Genomic DNA, 22,137 nt, shown 5'->3' with positions numbered 1-22,137 from the left:
AAACATCAAAAAATGGGGTAGGGGGTAGAAAGAAAAGGGCACTAATATTCATGTAGTCCAAATCAGGAGATCAATAAGAAATAAGTTCAATAAAGTTATAAAAACAAATTAAAAACTAAAGCACTGAAAATAATAATCTACAGCTCAAAAACAGAGAGAAAGGGGGATCACAGCACATGTGGTATAAGTGAGTTGAATCTTCGTCTGGCATAGAAAAAATCAAGAATTAAAGTCTAACGTAGGATATAAACCTAAAAGCAACAAATGAGCAGGACAAACAGAGACTCATGGACATGAACTATAGGCTAGTGGTTACCAGAGGAGTGGTTACTAGTGGAGTAGGGGAGGAGGGGGAGGTAGATGGGGTAAAGAGGGTAAAATATAGGGGAATGGGGGAGGGTTAAGTGGGTAAAGGAGATCAAATATATGGTAGCTGAAGGAAACTGGACTTAGGGTGGTAAACACAATAGAATATATAGATTTCAAATGATAATGTACACCTGAAAATTATATAATTACATTAATCAATATTACCCCAATAAACTTAATTTTAAAAAAAGAAAGAATTAAAGTCTAAAGCTGATCATTCTAAAAATAGTAATATGAAAATATTATTTACAGGTATGGCAATAATCACCTGAAGATATCAAACCAAAAACACAAACCAGAATAGCTGCTTCCAGAAAATGCATCTACTGCTTTCCATGTCACTTCAAAATTTTAAATAAATTTTAAATTATTTATAAAAGCATATTTTCCCTATAATTGAAAAATAATTTTAGAATGTTTTTCTGTAATAAAAGGAAAAATACTATCTCAAATTCCAGTGGCTTATATTTAGGAACTTTACAAAGTGAAATGTATCATAAACTAAGCTTAAAATATTTTAGAAACATCTGGGGAACTTATACTACCAGATACTAAAGTTAGTTATAAGTATATATTAAAATATTACATAGCTATAAAAATAGAGAGTATAATATGGAGTACAAGAATGAGAAATCAATGAAATACAACAGATAACCAGAAAATGCTCCTAAGACAGAAGCATACAACAGATGACAACTAAAGTGTCACAAATCAATGGGAAAAAAATTAAGTGTTTAATAAATAATATTGGGAAAATTGGTTATATCTCTGAAGAAAAACTAGATTTCATTTCACACCACAGCCAAAAATAAAGATTAAACAGGTAAGTGTAAATAATAAAGCATTTAAAAAAAGAAGAAAACACACATCCAACAGATTATTAACCTAATTCTGGAATGAGAAAAGCTTTTAAACACAAAAATGTAAAAATCACCAAGATCGAATAAATTGACAACATAAAAATTATTTAAAAAGACAAAAATAATGAAGTTATGTGAGAAAAATTTTTGCCATAGAAACAATAAGTTATTTAATGTTCTTAATGTATGCATGTGTGTATATATATGTGTAAATATATATGGCTCAAAGATATCGATAAGAAAAACATAACACCAACAGAAAATATGGGCCAAAATAATAAATTAAAAATTCATAGAAGAAATATGAATGAGTAATCAACATGAGAAAGTTTTGACAAATATCATGTGATTTCACTTACACGTAGAATCTAAAAAAAAAAAATGAATAAACAACAACAAAAAAAATGGAAACTGACACACAGATATAGAGAACAAGCTGATGGTTGCCAAAGGAGGGGGATGAAAAAATTTTTTAAAGTGTTAACAAATAAAAAACCCACAAGAAAGTTTTTCACCTTCACTAATAAGCAAAGAAACACAGTACATCAAAACAGGTTACATTTTACCCTACCAAAAGGCAAAGATTAATTAAAGCCTATTCAATACTGGTAGTGTGCAGTATTGTCAAACAACGCTGATCAGTGGAAAATATAATCTTTTTGAAAAGCTTATAAAATGTGTCAAGAGTTTTAACAATATATTCATATTCTTCAACCCACAAATTAAAATTTCAGACTTCTAAGCCCGAGAAAATAACAAGAAACAAGTATTTATGTAAAAGATTATGTGCAGATGGAAAAAAAATTTTAGTAATTTAAATACCCAATAGAAGAGTTAAATAAATTTTGGTAGAACTATATAATGGAATATTTTGACCAATTATGGTTTCAAAGAATTTTTAGTAATATGATAAAAAGCTCCGAATATGTTACTAGAAAGGTGTTTAAGAAATAATAAGATTAAGAAGTAATATAATAAATACATAACACTTATGTAGCAGGCACTATTACATATGTTAATTCATTTTATCTTCACAACAACCAGTGAACAACCAATAGACAGGAACTATTATTATTCTCATTTTATAGACAGGGAAACTAAGGCACAAAAGAGATTAAATGATGTCTCCCCAAACCCCAACTGGTAAGTGACATGGCCAGAACTTAATCCCAACAATCTGGCTCTAGAATGCCTACTCTTAACCAGTACCTCTGAGCATATATGACAGAATGGAATAGATGGGATGGAAAGAGGAGAGAATCTGCAGGAAAAAAACACCGAAGCATTAATAGAGGTTGTACATGGGTTCTAAGATTAGAGATGATCTGTTTCCTTCTCAGTTTCTCTATTTTCCAAATTTTTTTATAGCAAGCATGTATTACTTTTATAAACAAACCAAAAAAATCAATGAAAATTAATTTTAAATGAAAAAAAGAAAAAATCAATGAAAAACTTTTAATGAAAAAAGTAATATAAAGGCATGTTTCAAAATACACATGAATTCAGCAATAGATGGAGGAAGTTCTAAGACTACCTTTTCCCAAGAAAAGGAATAAAAATAAAATTATTTGAAAAAAGGAGAGCAAGAAAGACAGAAAGCTTGAGAAGCAAAGTATACTGTATTCAAGAACTGAGTTTGATAGAGTCTGAGATGCAAGACTAAGAGAATCAATATACTGATGCAAAAACAAAAAAACAAACTAAACATGTCTGTAAAGGAGAGGTACAGTAATCTTCAGTTATAACAAAGCAAGAACAACAGGCAATTTCAAAGCCTTTCAAATGTAGGAAGTATTCGCTTCTCCAAGATATTATATGACAGCAAAATATTATATGACAGCATTTGCAGAAATATTAATACTGTTGCCATGAGTTTCTTTCCTTTTTTCATTTTTTAGGAAAAATATCTGAAGTTTAGCAGTTACTTCCCCAGGTTTTTGGGAACCAAAGTCTAAACCTTATGGCTTTCTGCTATTACATGAAAAAGTTTGATATCAGCAAAGCTTTCAGACAAGCTATTACAATCATGTCCAAAATGATACAAGAAGGGTTAGTGAGTAATCATAACAACATGGTTTACTATATAATATTTCATAACTGACCAAATTTAAAATAAAAAAGATAGTACCATCAAGTGGAAAGGAATCGGTTATTATTCAAAAAACAAAAATATTAAATCCTCTGTCAAGTGACTTAATCTCAAAATAAAATTCACTTTATTTCTTTGTAATTCTCAATCTAAATGTAATAGAAGCCATGAAGATAAAATACAAGATGTCTTTTCTTTTTAGATAAATCTGAAAAATCAAGACTTGCAACATGTTAAAAAATAGAGCAAAAAAAACTGCTTAGTTTTTCACAAATTTTCAGTTTACACTAAGCAACTTGTGTTCATTTTCTTTCTAACAGATTAATTTCAATCATAATTATGCTTTGTTATTTTCTGATTGTAAAAGTTAAGTATGTTTACTGTAGAAAATTTGAAAAATATGGAAAACATAAAGAAAACAATCATCTACTATAATCCTAGTCCCTGAGGTAACCACTATCACACCTTAGTATATTCCAGTTTTTTTTAAATGTGTTATTGTTACCTTTATACAACTGCAGTCATGCTTTAAGTAGATGCACGACCCACTTCAGTCACTTTAATAATATTTCATGATAGTTTCCCAGGTCATTAAATATTCTTTTAAAATACAGTTTTTATAGACTACATGGTATTCTTTCATATGAATGTATCTCAATTTAATTAACCAATCTCTTCATCAATTAAGACACTTCCATCATGCAAAAGCAGCATAAAGCTAAGAAAGAAATACTAGGAACTCATTTCACCATTAACAAAATTTGGTAGTACTATCGTCTTTCAGATTGCATGGAGGTATTTGAGAAGATAATTCAAAATCTTAAAAATGAATTAAAAGAAAAAAACACATACCAACTATACTATCAAAAAAAGCTCCACGCAGATGCCAATCATTCTTATCATTTAGGAAAGTGATCATGTGGGACAATAAAACATCATTGGCTTTCTGACGTCCAAAGAATACACATAGTCGTGTTATTCCGTTTTCCATTAAGGTTTGTTTCACAATATTTTCAGGGTCACTTAGCAAAGTGACAACTTTCTGCTGTACCATTTCATGTAAGGCTTGGAGCTCTAAAAAAATAAAAAAGTAAAGATACATCAGTATTTTTCCTATATGTATAGACCCAGTCTTCCTTCTTACTCCTTGGAGAAATGGAATGATTATAGAAACTACAATAAAGTCTATAATCACTAAGTTTTTCTGCTATTCAAAGCTCTGAAAGATAGATGGGAAACAAATATAAAACTGAAGAACATTCTAATAAGCTGATGTCACAAGTATGATTACTATCTCACTAATCAAACAGCTCTATTTATGAAGCTCAAGGAGAAAACTGTGGGAAAGCACCAAAAAAGGTGATCATAATACTCCAATAAGATCAACTTGATCGAGGACTTGAAAATACTAGACTGGTTCAGGATATAATCTGATGGTACAAAGCAATACTTTTAGAAAGCATTTTTAAAGATTGGTTTACTGTATTTTAGAAAGCCAGAAAATATACTGCGAGTCCTGTCAAGGCTTTACATGATCTGGCCACTACCATTCTAACAAGTAACAGACCATTACAGTTGTCTATAGCATAAAAATCTAAAAATTAGATTTCTCTAGTTTTTCCCAACTAGAAACATGTTGGAACAGATCTAAGCATATTATCTTACTTCTGAATCTTTAACTCAATAAACATTAATGACAAGCCTGTTAGAAGTTGTATAGGTTATAAAGAAACTTAAGAAAGGAACTCTGACCTCAAAGAGTTTACCATCACGTTTCTTTACAGTAAAAGGTATGGGTTTGGGTATGTAAATCACAGATAGCATGAAATAAACACAGTTTATGAGAGAGGATGTGCATAATACTCATATAAAAAGAAGTGGTTTAGACGCGTTAGCTATGATGTTTCTAATGTTTTTTTCTTTTATAAGAATAATATAATTCACCTAGCTTTATGGCTGGCTGAAACTCTGGCTGAAAATCAACTGAGCTTAGAATTTGTGGCAACAAGCTGATCATTTTCTGGCTAGTTAACAGTGTTTGCAAACAGAACAAGCCAGAGACTCTTCTCATCTACACATCTGGTATTCTTTCATCTTAAGTGACAATCACAAATAAATGATAAAGAACACATTAGCAATTCATTACAAGTAACAGGAAATCTGGAAGAGAGAATCATACTACCTGTGTCATAATTTCCATTGGGATGTGTAACTTCATCAATTTCTTCACTATTTGGGTCATTTTCCATATTGAGATTTTTTAACTGTACTAATTCCAGGAATCTTAAAGCTGTTTCTGCCAGCAGAGCTATGTTTTCTATAAAAGGAAGAAAAACTGTAATTATAATCTTAAATCTCTGTAATGCTTACTTTTCCTAACTCTTTATACATAAAATAATCATAAAACTAAGGAGGAAAAGTAGAACTTTTCAATTTAGCATTTAACCTAATCATATTTCCAGTGACTAATTTCATAATCTACAACTATCCTTAAACTACCAGTTTTTTCATGAAATTTAAGCATCTTTAAAAAATAAAAATATAAAACCCAAAATATAGCACTCAAATTTATTGAGGCAAAGAAAGAAAAAGAAAAAACCTTAATCCTTCTATAGAGACTTACCCTTTAAACAGTATCTTGACATTAGACTAACATTCACATGAAAATAACAGATCAAGCTAGGCTTTGTAATCACACAGAAAATACAAATATACTCTGCCATTTACTAGCTGGCTGCTTAACCAATTTTGAGTCTGTTTCTTCACATGTAAATGAGTCACATCTACTAAAAGAGTCATTACCAAACTGAATCAACCATTGTTGGATTGCTTTACAAGTGACATTCTGAGGTTCTTAGTGAATCAAAGTATTAGACTGTTTGCCGCACTCTGCAGTTGTCTATATTTTCTCCTCTGATAATCTATTAAGACTATCTGATACTCCTCACCACTGTGAAAGCATCTACCTCTAATTTCTGTTGTTATATTTGCTTTTAATTATATTTATTCTATTGCTCATACCATCTTCTTCCATTTTTATTTATTCCTGTCTCTACCCTTCTCTTTCCCACTTCTGTGCTTCTTAACATATGACCATATGAGCCAAAGACTATACTCTTTTCCTTCTTACCAGTAAAAAGCGCCAATAAAGTTTAACTACCTTATTTTATTCATTCTAAGACTCACTTTTTCTTTACTTTTTACATCTCATATTGAGATGTATCTTGAGATTTTTGAGTCTGCCAAATGTAGTGATTCCCTTCACCTTTAACATCTCACACTGAGCTATATCTTGCAATAGGTGAGATTTTTGAATCTGCCAAATGTAATGATTCCCTTCACCTCAGCATCCCACTCTCCACCCCTCCCAGGTTCAACATTATTCTAAATAGAATAAAATTTACCTCTAAGTAAGCAAGACATTAATACCCTGTAATGCTTGCTCACCCTAAAGACAGGAAAATTCTAAGACATCTTCTGATAATGAATGAGTCAAAATTCTAGATGAATATCCCTACTTTAATGAACATATCTTTATTAGGAGAGGTATCTTCTGAACTTCTAAAGTCTAAGTAGATCTATGCTTATTTCCCCCATTTAAGTACATAAACCACAATGCACTTGAAAGTTTACACAAGATACAAATCTATACAGGCACGATTGAGTTAAAAAATACTGTAAAAGAAATTTAAAAATTGATTTTCACATGAAAGCAACTAAAGTGTCCTACAAGAGATGATTGGATAAAGAAGCTGTGGTACATATATACAATGGAATATTACTCAGCCAGAAGAAGAGATGAAATACTGCCATTTGCGACAACATGGATGGACCTCGAGATGATCATGCTAAGTGAAATAAGCCAGACAGAAAATGTTGAAAATTACATATCGCTTATATGTGGGATATAAACCTAAAAGCAACAAATGAACGGACAAACAAACAGAGACTCATGGACATGGACTATAGACAAGTGGTTACCAAAGGGTAGCAGGGAGGAGGAAGGGAGTGATAGGCTGGGTAAAGGGAGTCAAATATGTGGTGACAGAAAGAAATCTAACTATCGGAGGTGAACAGTGTAAATATATATATGCCTTACTGTTAAAGTGTACAGCTGAAACTTACTGGATTTCATTAACCAATGCCACCATTAAAAAAATTAAATAAATTGATTTTAAACTTTTATAATTACTGACATATATGGTTTAATTATACTTAACCATACAAGTGCAAATAGACTTGACTCTATCTTAAATAAATAAACGAATGAACGAACGAACGAACGAATAAATAAATAAATAAATAAATAAATAAATAAATAAATAGCTTTAACATGCACAAGCCATAATAAAAGGACACTGCAAGGTACTGGCACTAACCCTGGGTTATCATGGACTCTCATCATAAAGACACAGAAAAGCAGGGTTGCTTCAAAATCAAAGTCTAGACGAACAACTCTGAGAACTGAAAAGAATTAAACCAGATACATTTGGGTCATGTTTGTTACCTTCTCCCATTCTCAATTTCCTCACTTATAAAATGAAGGTAATTTAACATTTACTGTTCAAGGTTGTTTCAAGGGGTAGTTGTGAGAGATATACAGATCTTAGAATCTAGAATTTATCTTAGAATCTATATATCTCTTGAAACTAACCCTTGCAACAACCTTAAGCAGCAGATGCCCTGACACACAGTAGTTTTTTCAATAAATAGTAGCATTATTTTTATGCTATAACTATCAGTAATTAAATGTCAATGTTAACATGGAACCTACATATCAGAACCTTACCTAATTAACAGAACTGAGAACAGACTAAGATACACTGGGCCAAAAGTAGGTCATGAAACTCTAAAGATACTTATTTTTAAAACCTATAAACTTTAATTTCATCTGGTTCAATTATTTATATTTACCAAGTGAATTATAAATATGCTTTGTAACGAATGATAAACTCAGGTATACCTTAAAGATATCCTGGATTATCTTGACCTAAACTCTACACTTGTACAGGTATGGAAACCAGAAGCCATACCTAAGTAAATAGGCAGATGGATAAATATAAATAAAAATATATGTACAGGAAAAAAAAAAAAAAAAACTATCACCACCAATCACTTCGTGGATGTGCCTAGCAACAAGGCCAGAGTCCAAAGATCATTTTTCACACGTTCCATTAAAATATTAACAGGCAAATCATAAAATGAATAAACTAAGCAAGTTTCTTTCAAAAAAGTGACACTATCACTACACGTTATGCACTATTTACAAAGACTTCAAAACAGAATCCTTGATTTCCATGAGATTACCTTTTAGAAATAAATTATGGAATTATGTAAATGTTCCGATGACATTTCTATGCAGAAATAAGCATTCAGAATTAATTTGAGGAGCTAAAAACATGAATCTGCATTACTTGATTTTATGAGCGAGAATTACAAGTAAAACATGCAGGTGTGTTATAAAACATACCCACTTCACAGAGAAGCCACGCATCCTAAGAACTATAGTAATAGGAAGGACCTTAAAATTTAGCAAGTTAGTAGGCTAGGTTCACTGAATTATCCAGCAAAATTAATATTTTTCGACATAACAGATTGTTGTTGAATATCCTAAAATTGATATTTAAACAAGAGTATTTGTTCAGAGAAACTTTATAAAAGCCTAAAGACCCTAGCTCAGAAGCACATACTTGTAAACATTAGTCTTACTTCAGATTAAATGGAATACTTCCAGTAAAATAATAAGATTCTATATTATATGCTTTTTACCTGATGGTTCTGATCACTTCAAAAAATGAAAACACATACAAAAGTTGAGTCCCAGGGACAGATTAGCTATAAATATTACTAAAATGTTCACTAATAGTTCAAGGACCAAACTTCATCCTTTGAATTCCCAAAGAAATGAGAGAAACAAGAGACATTATAGTCAATAACTTAAAAATATCAGTGGCTATTACTTAGATAATAATCTCTTACCAGCATATGCTAGTCTAACAATAGTAGCATCGTCTTGGGCTAAGTGGGCTATGCCCGGCAGAATATATTCTGGATAGATATTGATATCATTGCGAGGAACCTCTTTAACAAGAGCTAGAACTTTGGTCAACGTCCTCAAGGCTTCGGCCCTCACTCTAGGAACAGAGTCATTGCTGAAATGCAAAAGATATGGAGTGATACGATCCAAAAGAATTTCTACACTTAACCGTGGGGCCAAATGGAGAATAAGTTCCAAAGCAGCAAGTTTGGAATCACAGTATTTAAGGGTCTGTAGACAGGACGTTATAACAGACACCAAGATAACCAGCCCATTTTCCTTAGGCTCTCCTTCTGCTTTTTCTGGCAAATCGTGTCCACAGAGATTGTGAATAATGTTGCCCAAATCCTTCCGTATAACCAGGATACGCTCATCTGCAGAAAGAAATGTTTCTTTGGCAAACTGGGCCATGTAGGGCTGAAGGAAAGTATAAAATATTTCAGGAAAGGCATTGCCACGCTGCTGCTTTAAGTAATCTTCTGCCTCTAACCGTTTATCTGGCTCACGGTGAATCATCTGAGTTACCTATACCAAGAGGAAAAAGGGAATAAAAAATAGATTTGAGAACAGCAAATTAAATCAGATAAAAGCTACAAAGATATCTCACATTTAAAAGATTTTTGAGAATTGTGACTCTTTTCAACCTTTGCATTCAAACCACTCTCAGAATTTGACTACTAAGTAATATGTGACTCTACCACTACCCTAAAAATAGGAAATTACATACTGACATATTACAGATAGCCCTGGCACTTATATAAAGAAGAGGTATACCCTGTTCGACATTCCCCATTTATTAAGACAGGGGAGTAATATACTGCTGCCCTCAACTCAAGGATTCTTAAACTTCTTTGAGCAGGAGATACCACTGAAAATCTTAGGAAAGCAATAGGATTTTCTCGAGGAAAATGTATACACCCAATTTTGGCATGCAAAATTATACACAATTCTGGAAAGAATCACAGAACCCCTGAAATCTATTTATATATCAGAGTTCTGGTTTACAGCTTTATTTTCACAAGTCCAAGGAAATATATAGTTTAAGTGTAGTTCTAGATCAAAAAGGGAATGAGTGGTTTAAGCTTTTTAAGTAGTGTAAAAGAGATGTTAAATCCTGCAGATGCTAGAAATGATATAATTTGAATTTATCTTATGTTTTCTAGCATCATAAGGCTATAATTTTTTTCAACATAGTAGACACTTTATTTTTTTTCCATTTTATTTTTTTAAATAAATTTATTTATTTAAATTAGTTGCAAGTATACAGTACATTGGTTAGACATCTATAATGTTCACAAAACGATCCAAATTGCTCCCTCCCTCCCTTGGCCTTCCACTTAGCCATCATGTTAATGCTAACTACATTCCCTCTTCCATGCATAGAGGGCAGTTTACTCTTTCCTAGACCCTCATAGTGTAAAAGTCATTATTTAAATACTCGAAATATCATAAAAATATACCTAGTTACCTGAGCTTTCTTAATGGAATTACTTTTACATTTGGATTAAGCCTTTAAAGATGAGTCAAATTCACTCTTTTCACAGTTAAGAAAATGTAGGCCCAAATTCATGAAGGTACTTAGCCAATATAACGTGATGAATGAGTGCCATGCCCAAAGAAAGAACAGCCACATATACAACTGTTAATCCAGGGCACGGATCTTTGAACGTGAGTTAAATTGCTTCCTCTGAAATATCTTGTTTTTTAATATTGGCCATTTGTAAGAGAAATTGAAATATATATTTCTCTACCTTACTAAAGAATATTTTACATGCACCATATTCATTTCATGACTGAGTCATCATCATAAGCATCAGTTCCTCTACTGAGTTTAAAAACATCTTTCAAACAGTAATGTGGCTTATATGACCTCCCACAGAATTCCTCATATCTATTCTGCTATACAAATTTGTGATTCTATATCTGCCCTTCCAGAAGTGCCCTCAGGGTCAAGGGAAGTATACGAAGCAAACTGATTCTATATAAAATGACTCTATATTATTGTATTATAGTCAAGTTGATGTTTCCTGTTTCCTTCATTTTAGAAATGTCTTCTTCGTTTCTTATTAGCAAACTCAATCCTGGACAACCTCTCTAACCCCCCAGGCATCTCCTTACCTCCTTCTAAATCTATCCAAAGTAGAGCTAAAGATTATAATGGGAAGGGCGGGGGAGGGGTGTGTGTGTGTGTGTGTGTGCGCGCGCACGCGCGTGCATGGGTGTGTGTATAAAAAATTAAGTCAAATGAGCTCTATGTCTGAGAAGGGGGGCAAAACTGAGTTTTAACAAAGTAAAAATAATAAGCTGTTTGGTCTATAGGGCTTTATTGCTTTGTTCCAAATTTGTAACATTCTAGAAAGCGGACTAATGCAAAAGAACATAATTCTATTAAATTCTTTATGGCAAATACTTGTAGTATAGTTACCAAATCTCTGATGCTACGATCTTCAATTTTATTTAGTACTTGTTCTGGAAAAAATTGTCCATTTCTATAAGCCAGAAGTTGAGAGAGATCAAATAATGGTACACCTTCTGTAAAAAGCTCAGCTATCACGCAACCTGGAAAATAGCAGATAAAATTCCATTAAAAATGAAATATAAGATAACATTAGTACAGACCGAGAGTTCAAAGAATTCATAAAACTAAAAACGTGAAACCCAAAGTAAACTAAATTAAAAATTTTTAATAAAATATACAACTACAATATAGTAAGGTAGGGAAAATGTTTATTGCCTAATCATCAATTTTTAAAAGTGTAAAGTTAAAAAAGGCCCACCCAATTTTTCTCTTTTAAAAAATTAAATCAAATAAAATTACTTTCTATTTCTACAATTTAAAGTATGTATGTAGCATATACACACATACACTTAGAGATAGATACATTAAAAGATTAAAAGCCACAAGAAATAGTGTTTTTTTAAGTATGGATTTATAGATATTAAGTTCATAAAGAACTACTGAGAAGTCATAACTGACAATTCATTTATTCATCATTAAACAAAAGTTATTAGGTGTCTACATTAGGCTGTCATAGTACATAAAACAGATAAAATCCCTGCCTCCATTAAGCTTTCATTCTAGGAAGGGAGACATAAAATAAACCAGTGAATAAACATAATTATAAAATGAGAAGTGCTAAGTGTGGCTGTAAAATTAGAAAGAGAAGGAGGGACAACCCAGTCGTTTTTGCACTTACATAATCTTCAAACAAGAAATTGAAAAAGCATCTACATTCCCAAAAAGACAAAACAGTTTCATTGAATTATTATTATATGACATGCATTTAACAAGTCTTACAAAGATCCTTAAATAACCTTAGCTCACAGCCTTTGCTTCTGCTGGTCCTTTTGCCTAGAATGCTATTCCCCTAACTATCCACATGGTTTATACCTGCACCCCTTCAGATCTTTCTTTAATCAAATGTCATTTTAGCAGTAAGGGCTTTCTTGACTGCTCAGTTTAAAATTGCAAATCCCACAACCACAGCTACCCATACTTTTCATCTGGCACATTCCCTTTCCCCTTTCCCTGTTGTTTTTTCCCACAGTATCAACTGCCAAAATATGTATTTTACGTATTTATTTATTTCCTCATTGTCTATATACCCACTAGAATGCAAACTCCATGAGGAAGGAATTTTTGTCTATTTTGTTCACTGAAGTCTACAGTAACTGAAACAATAATTCTCAATAAATTTCTTAAATTAATTTCTATCTATGTAGTGTCAAGTTTTAGAATAAAAGACTTTAAAATAGCTATTAAAAACATCATAACCAAGAAGGAAATAGAACTGAACAATGCTATGAACCAACTGTATCTAACAGACATCAAAGGAACACTCCAACAACACAATACAAAATTCTTCTCAAGTACACATGGAACACTCTCCAGATTAGACCATATGCTAGCCATAAAACAAGCCTCAATAAGTTTAAAAGAACCGAAATCATATAAATTATGTTCTTCAACCCACAATAGAATGAAGTAAGAAATGAGTAATGGAAGGCAATCTGAAAAATTCACAAACATATAGAAATTAGACACACTCCTAAACAACCAATGCATCAAAGGGATAGTAGAAAATGAGATTAATTAAAATAAAAACACAACACATAAAACATATGGGATGCAACTAAAGCAGTGTTTAGAGGAAATGTGTAACTATAAACACCTATGTTAAAAAGTAGAAACTCGAAACAACAAAATAATGTAACATTCGCCTTAAGAAACAAAAAAAAAGTAAACTAAAACTAAAGCAAACAAAAGGAAGGAAATAAAGATTGGCGTGGAAAAGGAACATTACTACTAACCATACAAAAATGAAAGGAATTTTAAGAAAATACTTTGAACCACTGCAGGCCAACAAATTAGATAATCTATATGAAATGGACAGATTCCTAGAAACAGATAACCAAAATTGACTTAAAAAGAAATAGAAAATCAGAATAAGCCTTAGTAGAGACTGAACTGGTTATGAAAAACTTCCCACAAAGAGCCTAAGCCAAGGTGGCTTAACAGGTGAATTCCATTAAACATTAAAGGACTTAACACCCACCCTTCACAATTTCTCTCAAAAAATAGAAAAAGAGGAAACGCCTTCCAATTCATTCTATGATGCCAATATTACTCTAATACCAAACCAGATAAAGACATCACAAGAAAACTACAGAACAATATCCCTGATGAATATAGATTTTAAAAACCCTCCCCAAAATATTAGCAAACTGCGGGAATTAACAAGTCCATACCAATAAGAAATACATAAATGAGGGCAAAGAGAAGACACCAGAGAATTGTAGGATGCTAAGGGCCTACTGATTGAATGCAGAGGAAGTGCTGGAGTTGTAAATCATCATTTTACAATCATTATAGTAAAGATTGGATAAGGCAAGAAGCATCAATGGATGCCAAATTAAGGAGGAAATTGTGATGACTGGCAGGATATTTCATGGTCTAAAAGTTTCTTTCCACAGGTTGCTTATTAGTTACAAGAGATTTAAAAAAAAAAAAAGTAACTATAACAGGAACTTTACACTTTAAAAAATTGGGCAAGACCTTGACCATCTGACACCATATGCCTGCAGAGGTAATACAGTGAAGACACATCATCACCTATATACTATTCCTACTGAGAATGAATAACCTGAATCTAATCACAAACAGCAGACAAACCCAAAATGAACATTCTATTAAAAAAAAAAAAAACAAAGGGGTGGGGTAACTAACACACACAATGCATGTAAAAGCTGCTGAAAACTGAATAAGGCTATAGTCTAGCTAACAGTAATGCACCAATTTCGATTCCTGATTTTGATGTACTAGTCATATAACACGTCGCCACTGGGGGAAGTTGGAGGAAGGGTTCTTTACAATTTTGGCAACTCCTTTTGAGTCTATCATTTGAAAATAAAAAGTATAAAAATAAGTCTTAAAAATTTAAAGGGAGAAGTATTCTTCAAAAAAATGTCAACGTCATAATGACAAAGAAAGGCTATGTAAATGTTACAGATTAAAGGAAGCTAAGGAAACGTGACAACTAAATGCAAAACCTAGTCTAGGACAGACTAGGTTCTGTCCTAGAACAAGAAAAATGGTATAAAGAATATTTTTGGGTCAAATACAAAATTAGAATAAAATGTGTATCACTTAAATTTGTTATTGTATCACTTAAATTTGCTGCAGCTGGTAAATGCAACGTACAATTACATGTTATATAAGAAACTATCCCTAATCTTAGGAAATCCATACTGAAGTATTTAGGAGTAAAGAGCCATAACGTATGTAACTTATTCAGGAAAAAATCATGGAGGGTAGGGACTGGGAGGGAAGTGGGGGTAGTGTAGAGAAAAGGTACAAGTAGTAAAGCAATTGCAGCAAATTAGTAAGGACAGGTGAATCTGTGTAAAGACTATATGGGTGTCCTATGCACTATTTTTCTTTTTGCAAGTTTGCAAGTTTTTTAAGTTTCCCCCCACCCCCTTTAATTCCTCCTCCTTCGCCCCACTTCCATTCCTGACCTATGGATGTTGCCATTTCCCCTTAAGAGCTGGATCTCTGAAGGCGGGGCATCTCCTCCCACAAGCTTGGGGCGTGCACCCAAGGCCAGGCGCACTCAGGGGGCCTGGCACACCGGACTATGGTCCTCCTCCTGAGGCGTGAACCCAGGACCTTCTGTGTGTAAAGCAGACGTGCTAACCAATACACTATGGAGCCACCTCAAGTTTTGTAAGTTTTTAAGTTTGAAATTATTGAAATAAAAAGTCAGAAAGTAACAGAGCTACATGACTATTTATAACTAAACGGAGGTTATTATGGACTGAATTGTGTCCCCTCACATATACACAAATACATATGTTGAAGGCAGTTATCTTAGAATGTGACTGTACTTGAATAGGGTCTTTAAAGTAGTAATTAAGATTAAATGAGGTCAAAGGGTGAGACCCTAATCCTTTACAGCTGGTGTTCTTATACGAAAAGACTCTAGGGAAAAGGCATGTGAGAATACAAAGACAAGGTGGTCATGGGCAACCAAGGAGCGTGGCCTCAGGTGAAATCAACCCTGCTGGCACCTTGACGTTGGATTTCCAGCCTCCAGAAATGGGGAGAAATAAATATTTGTTTAAGCTCTCTAGTCTGAGGTATTTTGTCACGGCAGCCCTAGACAACTGATAGAGGTAAATACAGGGTTTTTCTCTTGCAACTTTATAATGTTATTCTAGAAGAAGTATTATTGGGTGGTATTTCCCTATGGAACAACTTGTTCAAGTTGTCTCTATCATCACTGTGTCCTTCTTATTCAGATCTTTGCTCAAATGTTACCTCCTCAGAGAGGCCTTCCTGACCATTTTATCTAAAGTAGTCCTCTACTAGCCTTTGTCATAGCACTTATAGGTCATAGCAATTTGTCACAGCATTTATCACTGACCAAAATTAACTTTCTTATTTGCTTATTCTATCTCTTCCTCACTAGAGTGCAAGCTCCATGAGGGCAAAAAACTGTCAGTCTTGTTCACAGCTGTATTCCCAACATCTACACAATACAGTCTCACACAGAATTAACATTCAAATATTTATCAAATGATCTCCAGCAAAAAAAACAAAAAACAACTTTGCCCATATGTGTAACCAGAGACAGAGAATATATACACTTCTCCCAAACGAGCAGCCAAAAACCATGAATATGCATCATAGACGGGAAAAAGTAACATTCAAAACCCAAAAGAGCCTAAATCAGATCTTAGGAGCCACTTAGGGAATTGGACAGATCCCATCCACTTCCTTCAAAGGAATGAAAGGGCCTATTTTCAGGCAAAACAATGTAGGGCTCTTTAGTCTGGAATAACAAATGCTTAGTAAGAATTCTGTTGAAGTTTACAAAACAATAATGTGCACAGAAAGAATAAATATAAACTCTTCATCAACCCTTAAATTTTAAAACTGTAACAAACTTCCAGTTATAAAATAAATGTTATGGTGATGTACAGGATGATGACTATAGTTAATAATACTGTATTGCATAACTGAAAGTTACTGAGAGATTTTAAGTTCTCATCACAAGAAAAAAAAATTTGTAACCATGTATGGTGATAGACGTTGACTTATCGTGGCGATCCTTTCACAAAATGTTCAAATATGGAATTATTATGTTGCACACCTGAAACTAATACAATGTTCTGTGTCAATTATACCTCAAACAAACAAACCTATAAATGATCCCCTCAAGCTAGAAAGTGGTCACATCTCTAAGCTAAAGGAGTCCTATTTTCAGAACACTTGGTGAGTTTAAAACATGAGAATTGTTTAAGAAAAATTTAGAAAAATTCAATAAATTTAGATAAATTTGGATAAATTCAAAGTTGGGACTTTGATTACATTTCTAACCTTATACCTACAGCGCACAGGCTAACCCTATCTTATCAAAAATAAAGTATTATCTTGGGACACCCATTAGTGAGCTAATGGACCAACAGAGGTGCAATCCTGTGCAACAATTCTTACTCCTTCATTCCCCCTACATGAAATACACTTCATTATGTTACTTTTTCTAAGTAATCTAAAATACAGCTTAATTTGTCTTCCTTGTAGTAAACTTACAGGTGAGAAAAAGATTAAACCCATCCTTTGCAAAATCTACAAAAAAATGGCCTTGATGCCAGAGTTCATATGGTATCCCTCAGGATACCATCCTCAGCCCACTTCTCCCAGAACTTCATAAATAACCTGGAATCATGGCCCAGGTTCATGTGGTCTGTGTATGTGAAATAATGTATATGAATGCATGGTACTTTTTCCCAGAGAAAGAGGCTACTAATTTAATCAAATACTTTATGAGGATCCAAAAAAGCTTAAGAATCACTTCTCTACAAACTCTCCCTAGCTACAAACTCATTTCCTTGGCTACAATTACTACTTATTATTTCCTGATAAATACCAAATCTCCATCTCCGTCCCAAATCTCTATACACCAAATCTTTATAACCAACTATCTGTTGTACATCCTTTCCGGGACATCCTCCAAACACCTTCAACTCAACATATCTAATTCAGACCTCATCATCTTCCCTACCCCTTACCTGTTCTTCCTCCTGTGTCTGTAGCAGTGACCAGCATCGCCATCGACCCAGTTTCCCAAGCGGGGGCGGGGAGGCGGTGAGTGGTTATGGAAAGGGTGTGGTGGTGTTCTTGACTTCATCCTCCAATCAATATCCACGTCCTACCAATTCTACCTACTAATTATCTCTTATGTATTACAGTTGACCCTTGAAAACAGGTTTGAATTGCATGGGCCCATTTACACACAGATTTCTTTCATATATTGGAAAATTCTTTTGGAGATTTTCAACCATTTGAAAAAACTCGCAGACAAATTTTATGATTTTCTTAATAACATTTTCTTTTCTATAGCTTACTTTATTGTAAGAATACAGTATAAAATACACATAACACACAAAATATGTGTTAATTGACTGTTATCGGTCAATAGTAGGCTATTAATAATAATAGTTTCAAGTTTTGGGAAGTCAAAAGTTATATGTGAATTTTCAACTGTGCAGGAAATCTGCACCCTAATCCTCATGCTGTTCAAAGGCCAACTGTACTTCTCTCTACTTCCTCTCCAACTGTCACAACATGCTCCAGTCAGGAGCATGTTTTACCTAGACTGTGGCAATTTACTACTAACCAGTTTTTCCGTCTCTTGTAGGTCCCCTACAATCCACTCTCCACGCTACAGTGTTTTGTCTAAAACACATCTGACGATGTCTCTGAAGACTAGCATGAACATACTGGACCTTTTCTAATCTGGACCTTGCTTATCTCAAACCCTATATTCTGCATATAGTAAACTACTTAAACTGCCCTAAAAACTTAGGGCATCAAGCTCTAGTCTCCAAGTCTTTGTATGAGCAACACCCTCTGCCTGAAACAAACTCCCTTTAACATAGCTACTTCCCAATCATCTTTCAGGTCTCAGTTTAAATATCATCCTTCCAACAAAGAAGTCTTTCTTGATCTTGCTTCTGTACCCATCACCAGCATAAAAACTAATTTAAGAACTTAAGTATCTACACATTCTTGTAACAGCATCCTATGCTAACCACCACAAAAGTGAGCCACATTGCACTGAAACGTCTTTTATCAACATATCTATCTCCCCATCAAAGTATAAGCACTTTGAAAAGAGGGACATAATTATCCATCTACGTCTCTAGTGCTTAAGGCAGTGTCTGACCCTATGGAAGAATTCAAATATTTCTTTAATGTTTGAATAAACTGCTCTTGCATTATCCAGGCACTTAAAATGTCTAATGAAAGAATGCTGCATATATCTGAAATAGTGTATAGGACATATAAAGAAATTAATTTTTCAATGTATGGAGATTTTTTTAAAAAGCTACATTTCTATGTTCAAGGCTTAAAATATATGCACATCTCCCTTAGCAAATTTGACCAATTCAAGTACCTGCTGAAAAGATGTCCATTGCTCGCTTCAGCTCTCCTCTTGTTCTCTGATTGCTATTTAAGTCTACAAGTGGAGTCGAAGGATCTCTCATATATTCTAACTCAGTGGCAAACAATCCACCATCAACAAAACGTTCAGGAGCAATATAACAAGTTCTCCTCCGTGAAGTGTCAAAGAAATAGTTGAAATCTGCTGGGTTGTCCTCTGGAAGATAAGTGGGTTTAAAACTGGCAAAATCAGTTAAAAGGACCCAGTTCCAACTAGTGACCATTACATTCTCAGTCTTGATGTCTCCATGACGGACTCCAGATTTGTGTGCTTGGTCCACAGCTGTCAGGATTTGGAAAGCGATCCAACGCTTCTCAATGTTATTTAAGAATGGACGAGTACTGATGCGATCATAGAGGTTGTCTCGCACATATTGCCTAAACAGCATCGCTGCTTTCTCAGATGCTTTTTCTGCTGCTTTCTGGAAAGGTAGACAGTTCTGTGCAGAATGAAGCCTGATTTTTAGTTCCTCCAACTCTTGTTTATAGCTGGTCAAAGGCAATGTGGGATCCTGAATTGCAAAGACCTTCACAACCACCAGGCCTTCTCGGTGCTTCGCCCGAGCAACTTTAAAAAACCGAGTACTCCCCAGGCTCTTATCATATTCAAAGTCATGGATGTCTGAGAAATAACTCTCCACAGAAAGGATCTGGGAAGGAGCAATGCCAGCAAGCTGATTTCCCATAATGACAGCAAAAACTTCTGGGTCAGTAAGTTAGGATACGACACCTATTTTTTTTAAAAGAAGAAAATTAAAAAGATCATGAAACACCATTATTTATTTGGTCTCCTCCTAAAAGATAGTTACGCCATAGTATCGCACCCTTTTAGGCAGCCCCTAAATTTCAGACATATTTATCTTAAAAGATCTTATTTTATGCTGTCCTTTCCAGAGGCTGAACTGTATTTAAGTAGGCCCCTTCAATATTAAGTTGAAAATGTTAAAATGTGTATTTTTATGATATTTACATTTTAAAATTACTAAGCCTTAGTATTGTGCTTGGGGCGAGGAGAGTCACAACAGTACTATGTAACAGTCTTTGTCCAAGAATTTGTAGTCTTGAGCATAAGACAAACACATTAAAAACTTAAAACTGACTAAGAACCATGGAATACAAATAGGTCACTGAACTCCTCAAAGGTCAGGCTAAGATCCAAAAAATCAGTTCCAGCCTAATTCCAGTATGCCTTCGCATCCAGCTAATTAGAAGGCACAAAGTTGTCTGGTTTGCCAGAATGACAGAGGAGAAACCTCAGCAGAGATGTGCAAGAAAAGTAAACCAAAGTACACACTTGCCAGTTTAGATTTTCTCCTAGCTCGGATTTTGCAGGAAATAAAAGATACACATACACACATGGCCATGCATACATATAAACATTTACCCTAGGACTCTGGAAAGTGTCACGAGTCGGTCACTAGCTCACACTGAGGACATGGTGGGTCACTTCAGGGTCTGGGCTGGGAAGGGCGTCAGCAGCCAGGTGAGTCGTCTCTTTGAGAGGTCTTCCTTCACAGGCAAGAGGAGGAATGCTGGGGGAGGGACACAGAAAGTCCCAATCTCCAGAAACCCTGGTGGTCCGCAGGAAGAAGTCGGAAAGCTCTTGGGACGACAGCAGGCGGATGCAGCCAGGCTGAAGAGACCGCACAGATACCCAGGGAGTTGCCCCTGTCAGCCCCGTACTCTGCCCTAAGGGCGACGCGTTCTGCGGCCTCGCCTTCCACTCGCGGGGACCTCTGGCCCCTGGAGGCCCGCTATACTCCTCGAGGGCCTCACCACCAGGCGGGGAGGTGGAACTCGGAAGAGACAGGGCAGCCGCCAGTTCCAGGGAAATACTTCAGCCGCTGCACATACCTCAAACGCCGAACTCCCGGGAAAGCCGCCGGCTCTGACTTCACTTCCTGCCGCGGAGCGGAAGTTACGAAGGTGTGAGGCTTGAGGAAGAGCAACAGAAGGGCACTGGTTGCTAGGAGACGAGAAAGGGGCGTGGTCTCTCTCCATGTGACGAGAGGAAGAAAATAAGGTGCTTTTGAAAACATCTGTTCCCCTCCTGCTCTTTTCCTTATCCTTCCCGAAACTCTGGGGCTGCCGAAATGCCCCAGAATCTGTTCAGACACCCCTTTACCCCAAGTACACCAGAACATAGTTATTCAAGAGAATTCACAGGCTTATTTAGGGAAGATAATATACCCCGAGTTGAATTTTTCAAGATCTTTATTAAGCTACAATTTGCATACTATAAAGTTCACCTGTTTAAAATACACAAATCGACGTTTCTTTTAGATATTTATAGAGTCGTTCAATCATCCTATAATCTAATTTCGGAACGTTTTATGGCCCCCAAAATGAAACTCTGTAACTATTAGCAGTCACTTCCTATTTTTCTCAGCCCTAGGCAATCACTAATACACTTTCCCTTTCTATAAACTTGCCTATTCATATATATAGTATGCATATGTGGTCTTTGTGACTGGCTTCTTCCACTTCACGTTTTTGAAGATTATCCCTGTTGTAGCTTGTATCGGTACTTCAGATAAAAGTGATAAATCTGTCTCAATTAGATTATTCCTGCATTTTCCTTACATTTATTTTCCCCACTACTAATTTTGTGAAATAACTCATGAAATAGTTTTAAATGCCTCCTATACTCATCTCTATGGTTTTCTTTCCTTCTCTTTATTTCCTTCTGTCTTTTTTCTGCTTTTAAATAGCAATCATGGCTGCTTATGGAGGCTTTAAAGGAATTTCACCTAGTCCTTTTCAGAGTAAATTA

The 22,137-nt window shown here is 34.6% G+C and overlaps 1 protein-coding gene across 2 annotated transcripts in view; it reads right to left on the bottom strand.

Annotated features, from left to right (window-relative positions):
* PIK3R4 (phosphoinositide-3-kinase regulatory subunit 4) overlaps nucleotides 1-21,266 on the bottom strand; it is a 62,451-nt gene extending 41,185 nt beyond the window's left edge. The window contains exons 1-6 of one of the 2 annotated variants that reach the window (XM_011383960.2): nucleotides 20,749-21,265; nucleotides 19,318-20,094; nucleotides 11,781-11,914; nucleotides 9,298-9,880; nucleotides 5,501-5,635; nucleotides 4,171-4,392 (exon numbers count right to left, since the gene is read on the bottom strand). In XM_011383960.2, coding sequence (XP_011382262.1) covers nucleotides 4,171-4,392; nucleotides 5,501-5,635; nucleotides 9,298-9,880; nucleotides 11,781-11,914; nucleotides 19,318-20,050 — 1,807 coding nt within the window. In that variant the 5' untranslated portion in view covers nucleotides 20,051-20,094; nucleotides 20,749-21,265. Of the gene's footprint in view, nucleotides 1-4,170; nucleotides 4,393-5,500; nucleotides 5,636-9,297; nucleotides 9,881-11,780; nucleotides 11,915-19,317; nucleotides 20,095-20,748 lie in introns of both variants that reach the window. The other variant, XM_023530129.1, reaches the window with a different exon arrangement.
* Nucleotides 21,267-22,137: the final 871 nt, after the last annotated feature.

The sequence above is a fragment of the Pteropus vampyrus genome, unplaced genomic scaffold (genome assembly GCF_000151845.1).
Source record: "Pteropus vampyrus isolate Shadow unplaced genomic scaffold, Pvam_2.0 Scaffold1, whole genome shotgun sequence".
Lineage (NCBI taxonomy): Eukaryota > Metazoa > Chordata > Mammalia > Chiroptera > Pteropodidae > Pteropus > Pteropus vampyrus.
This window is presented reverse-complemented; position numbering and strand designations above follow the sequence as displayed.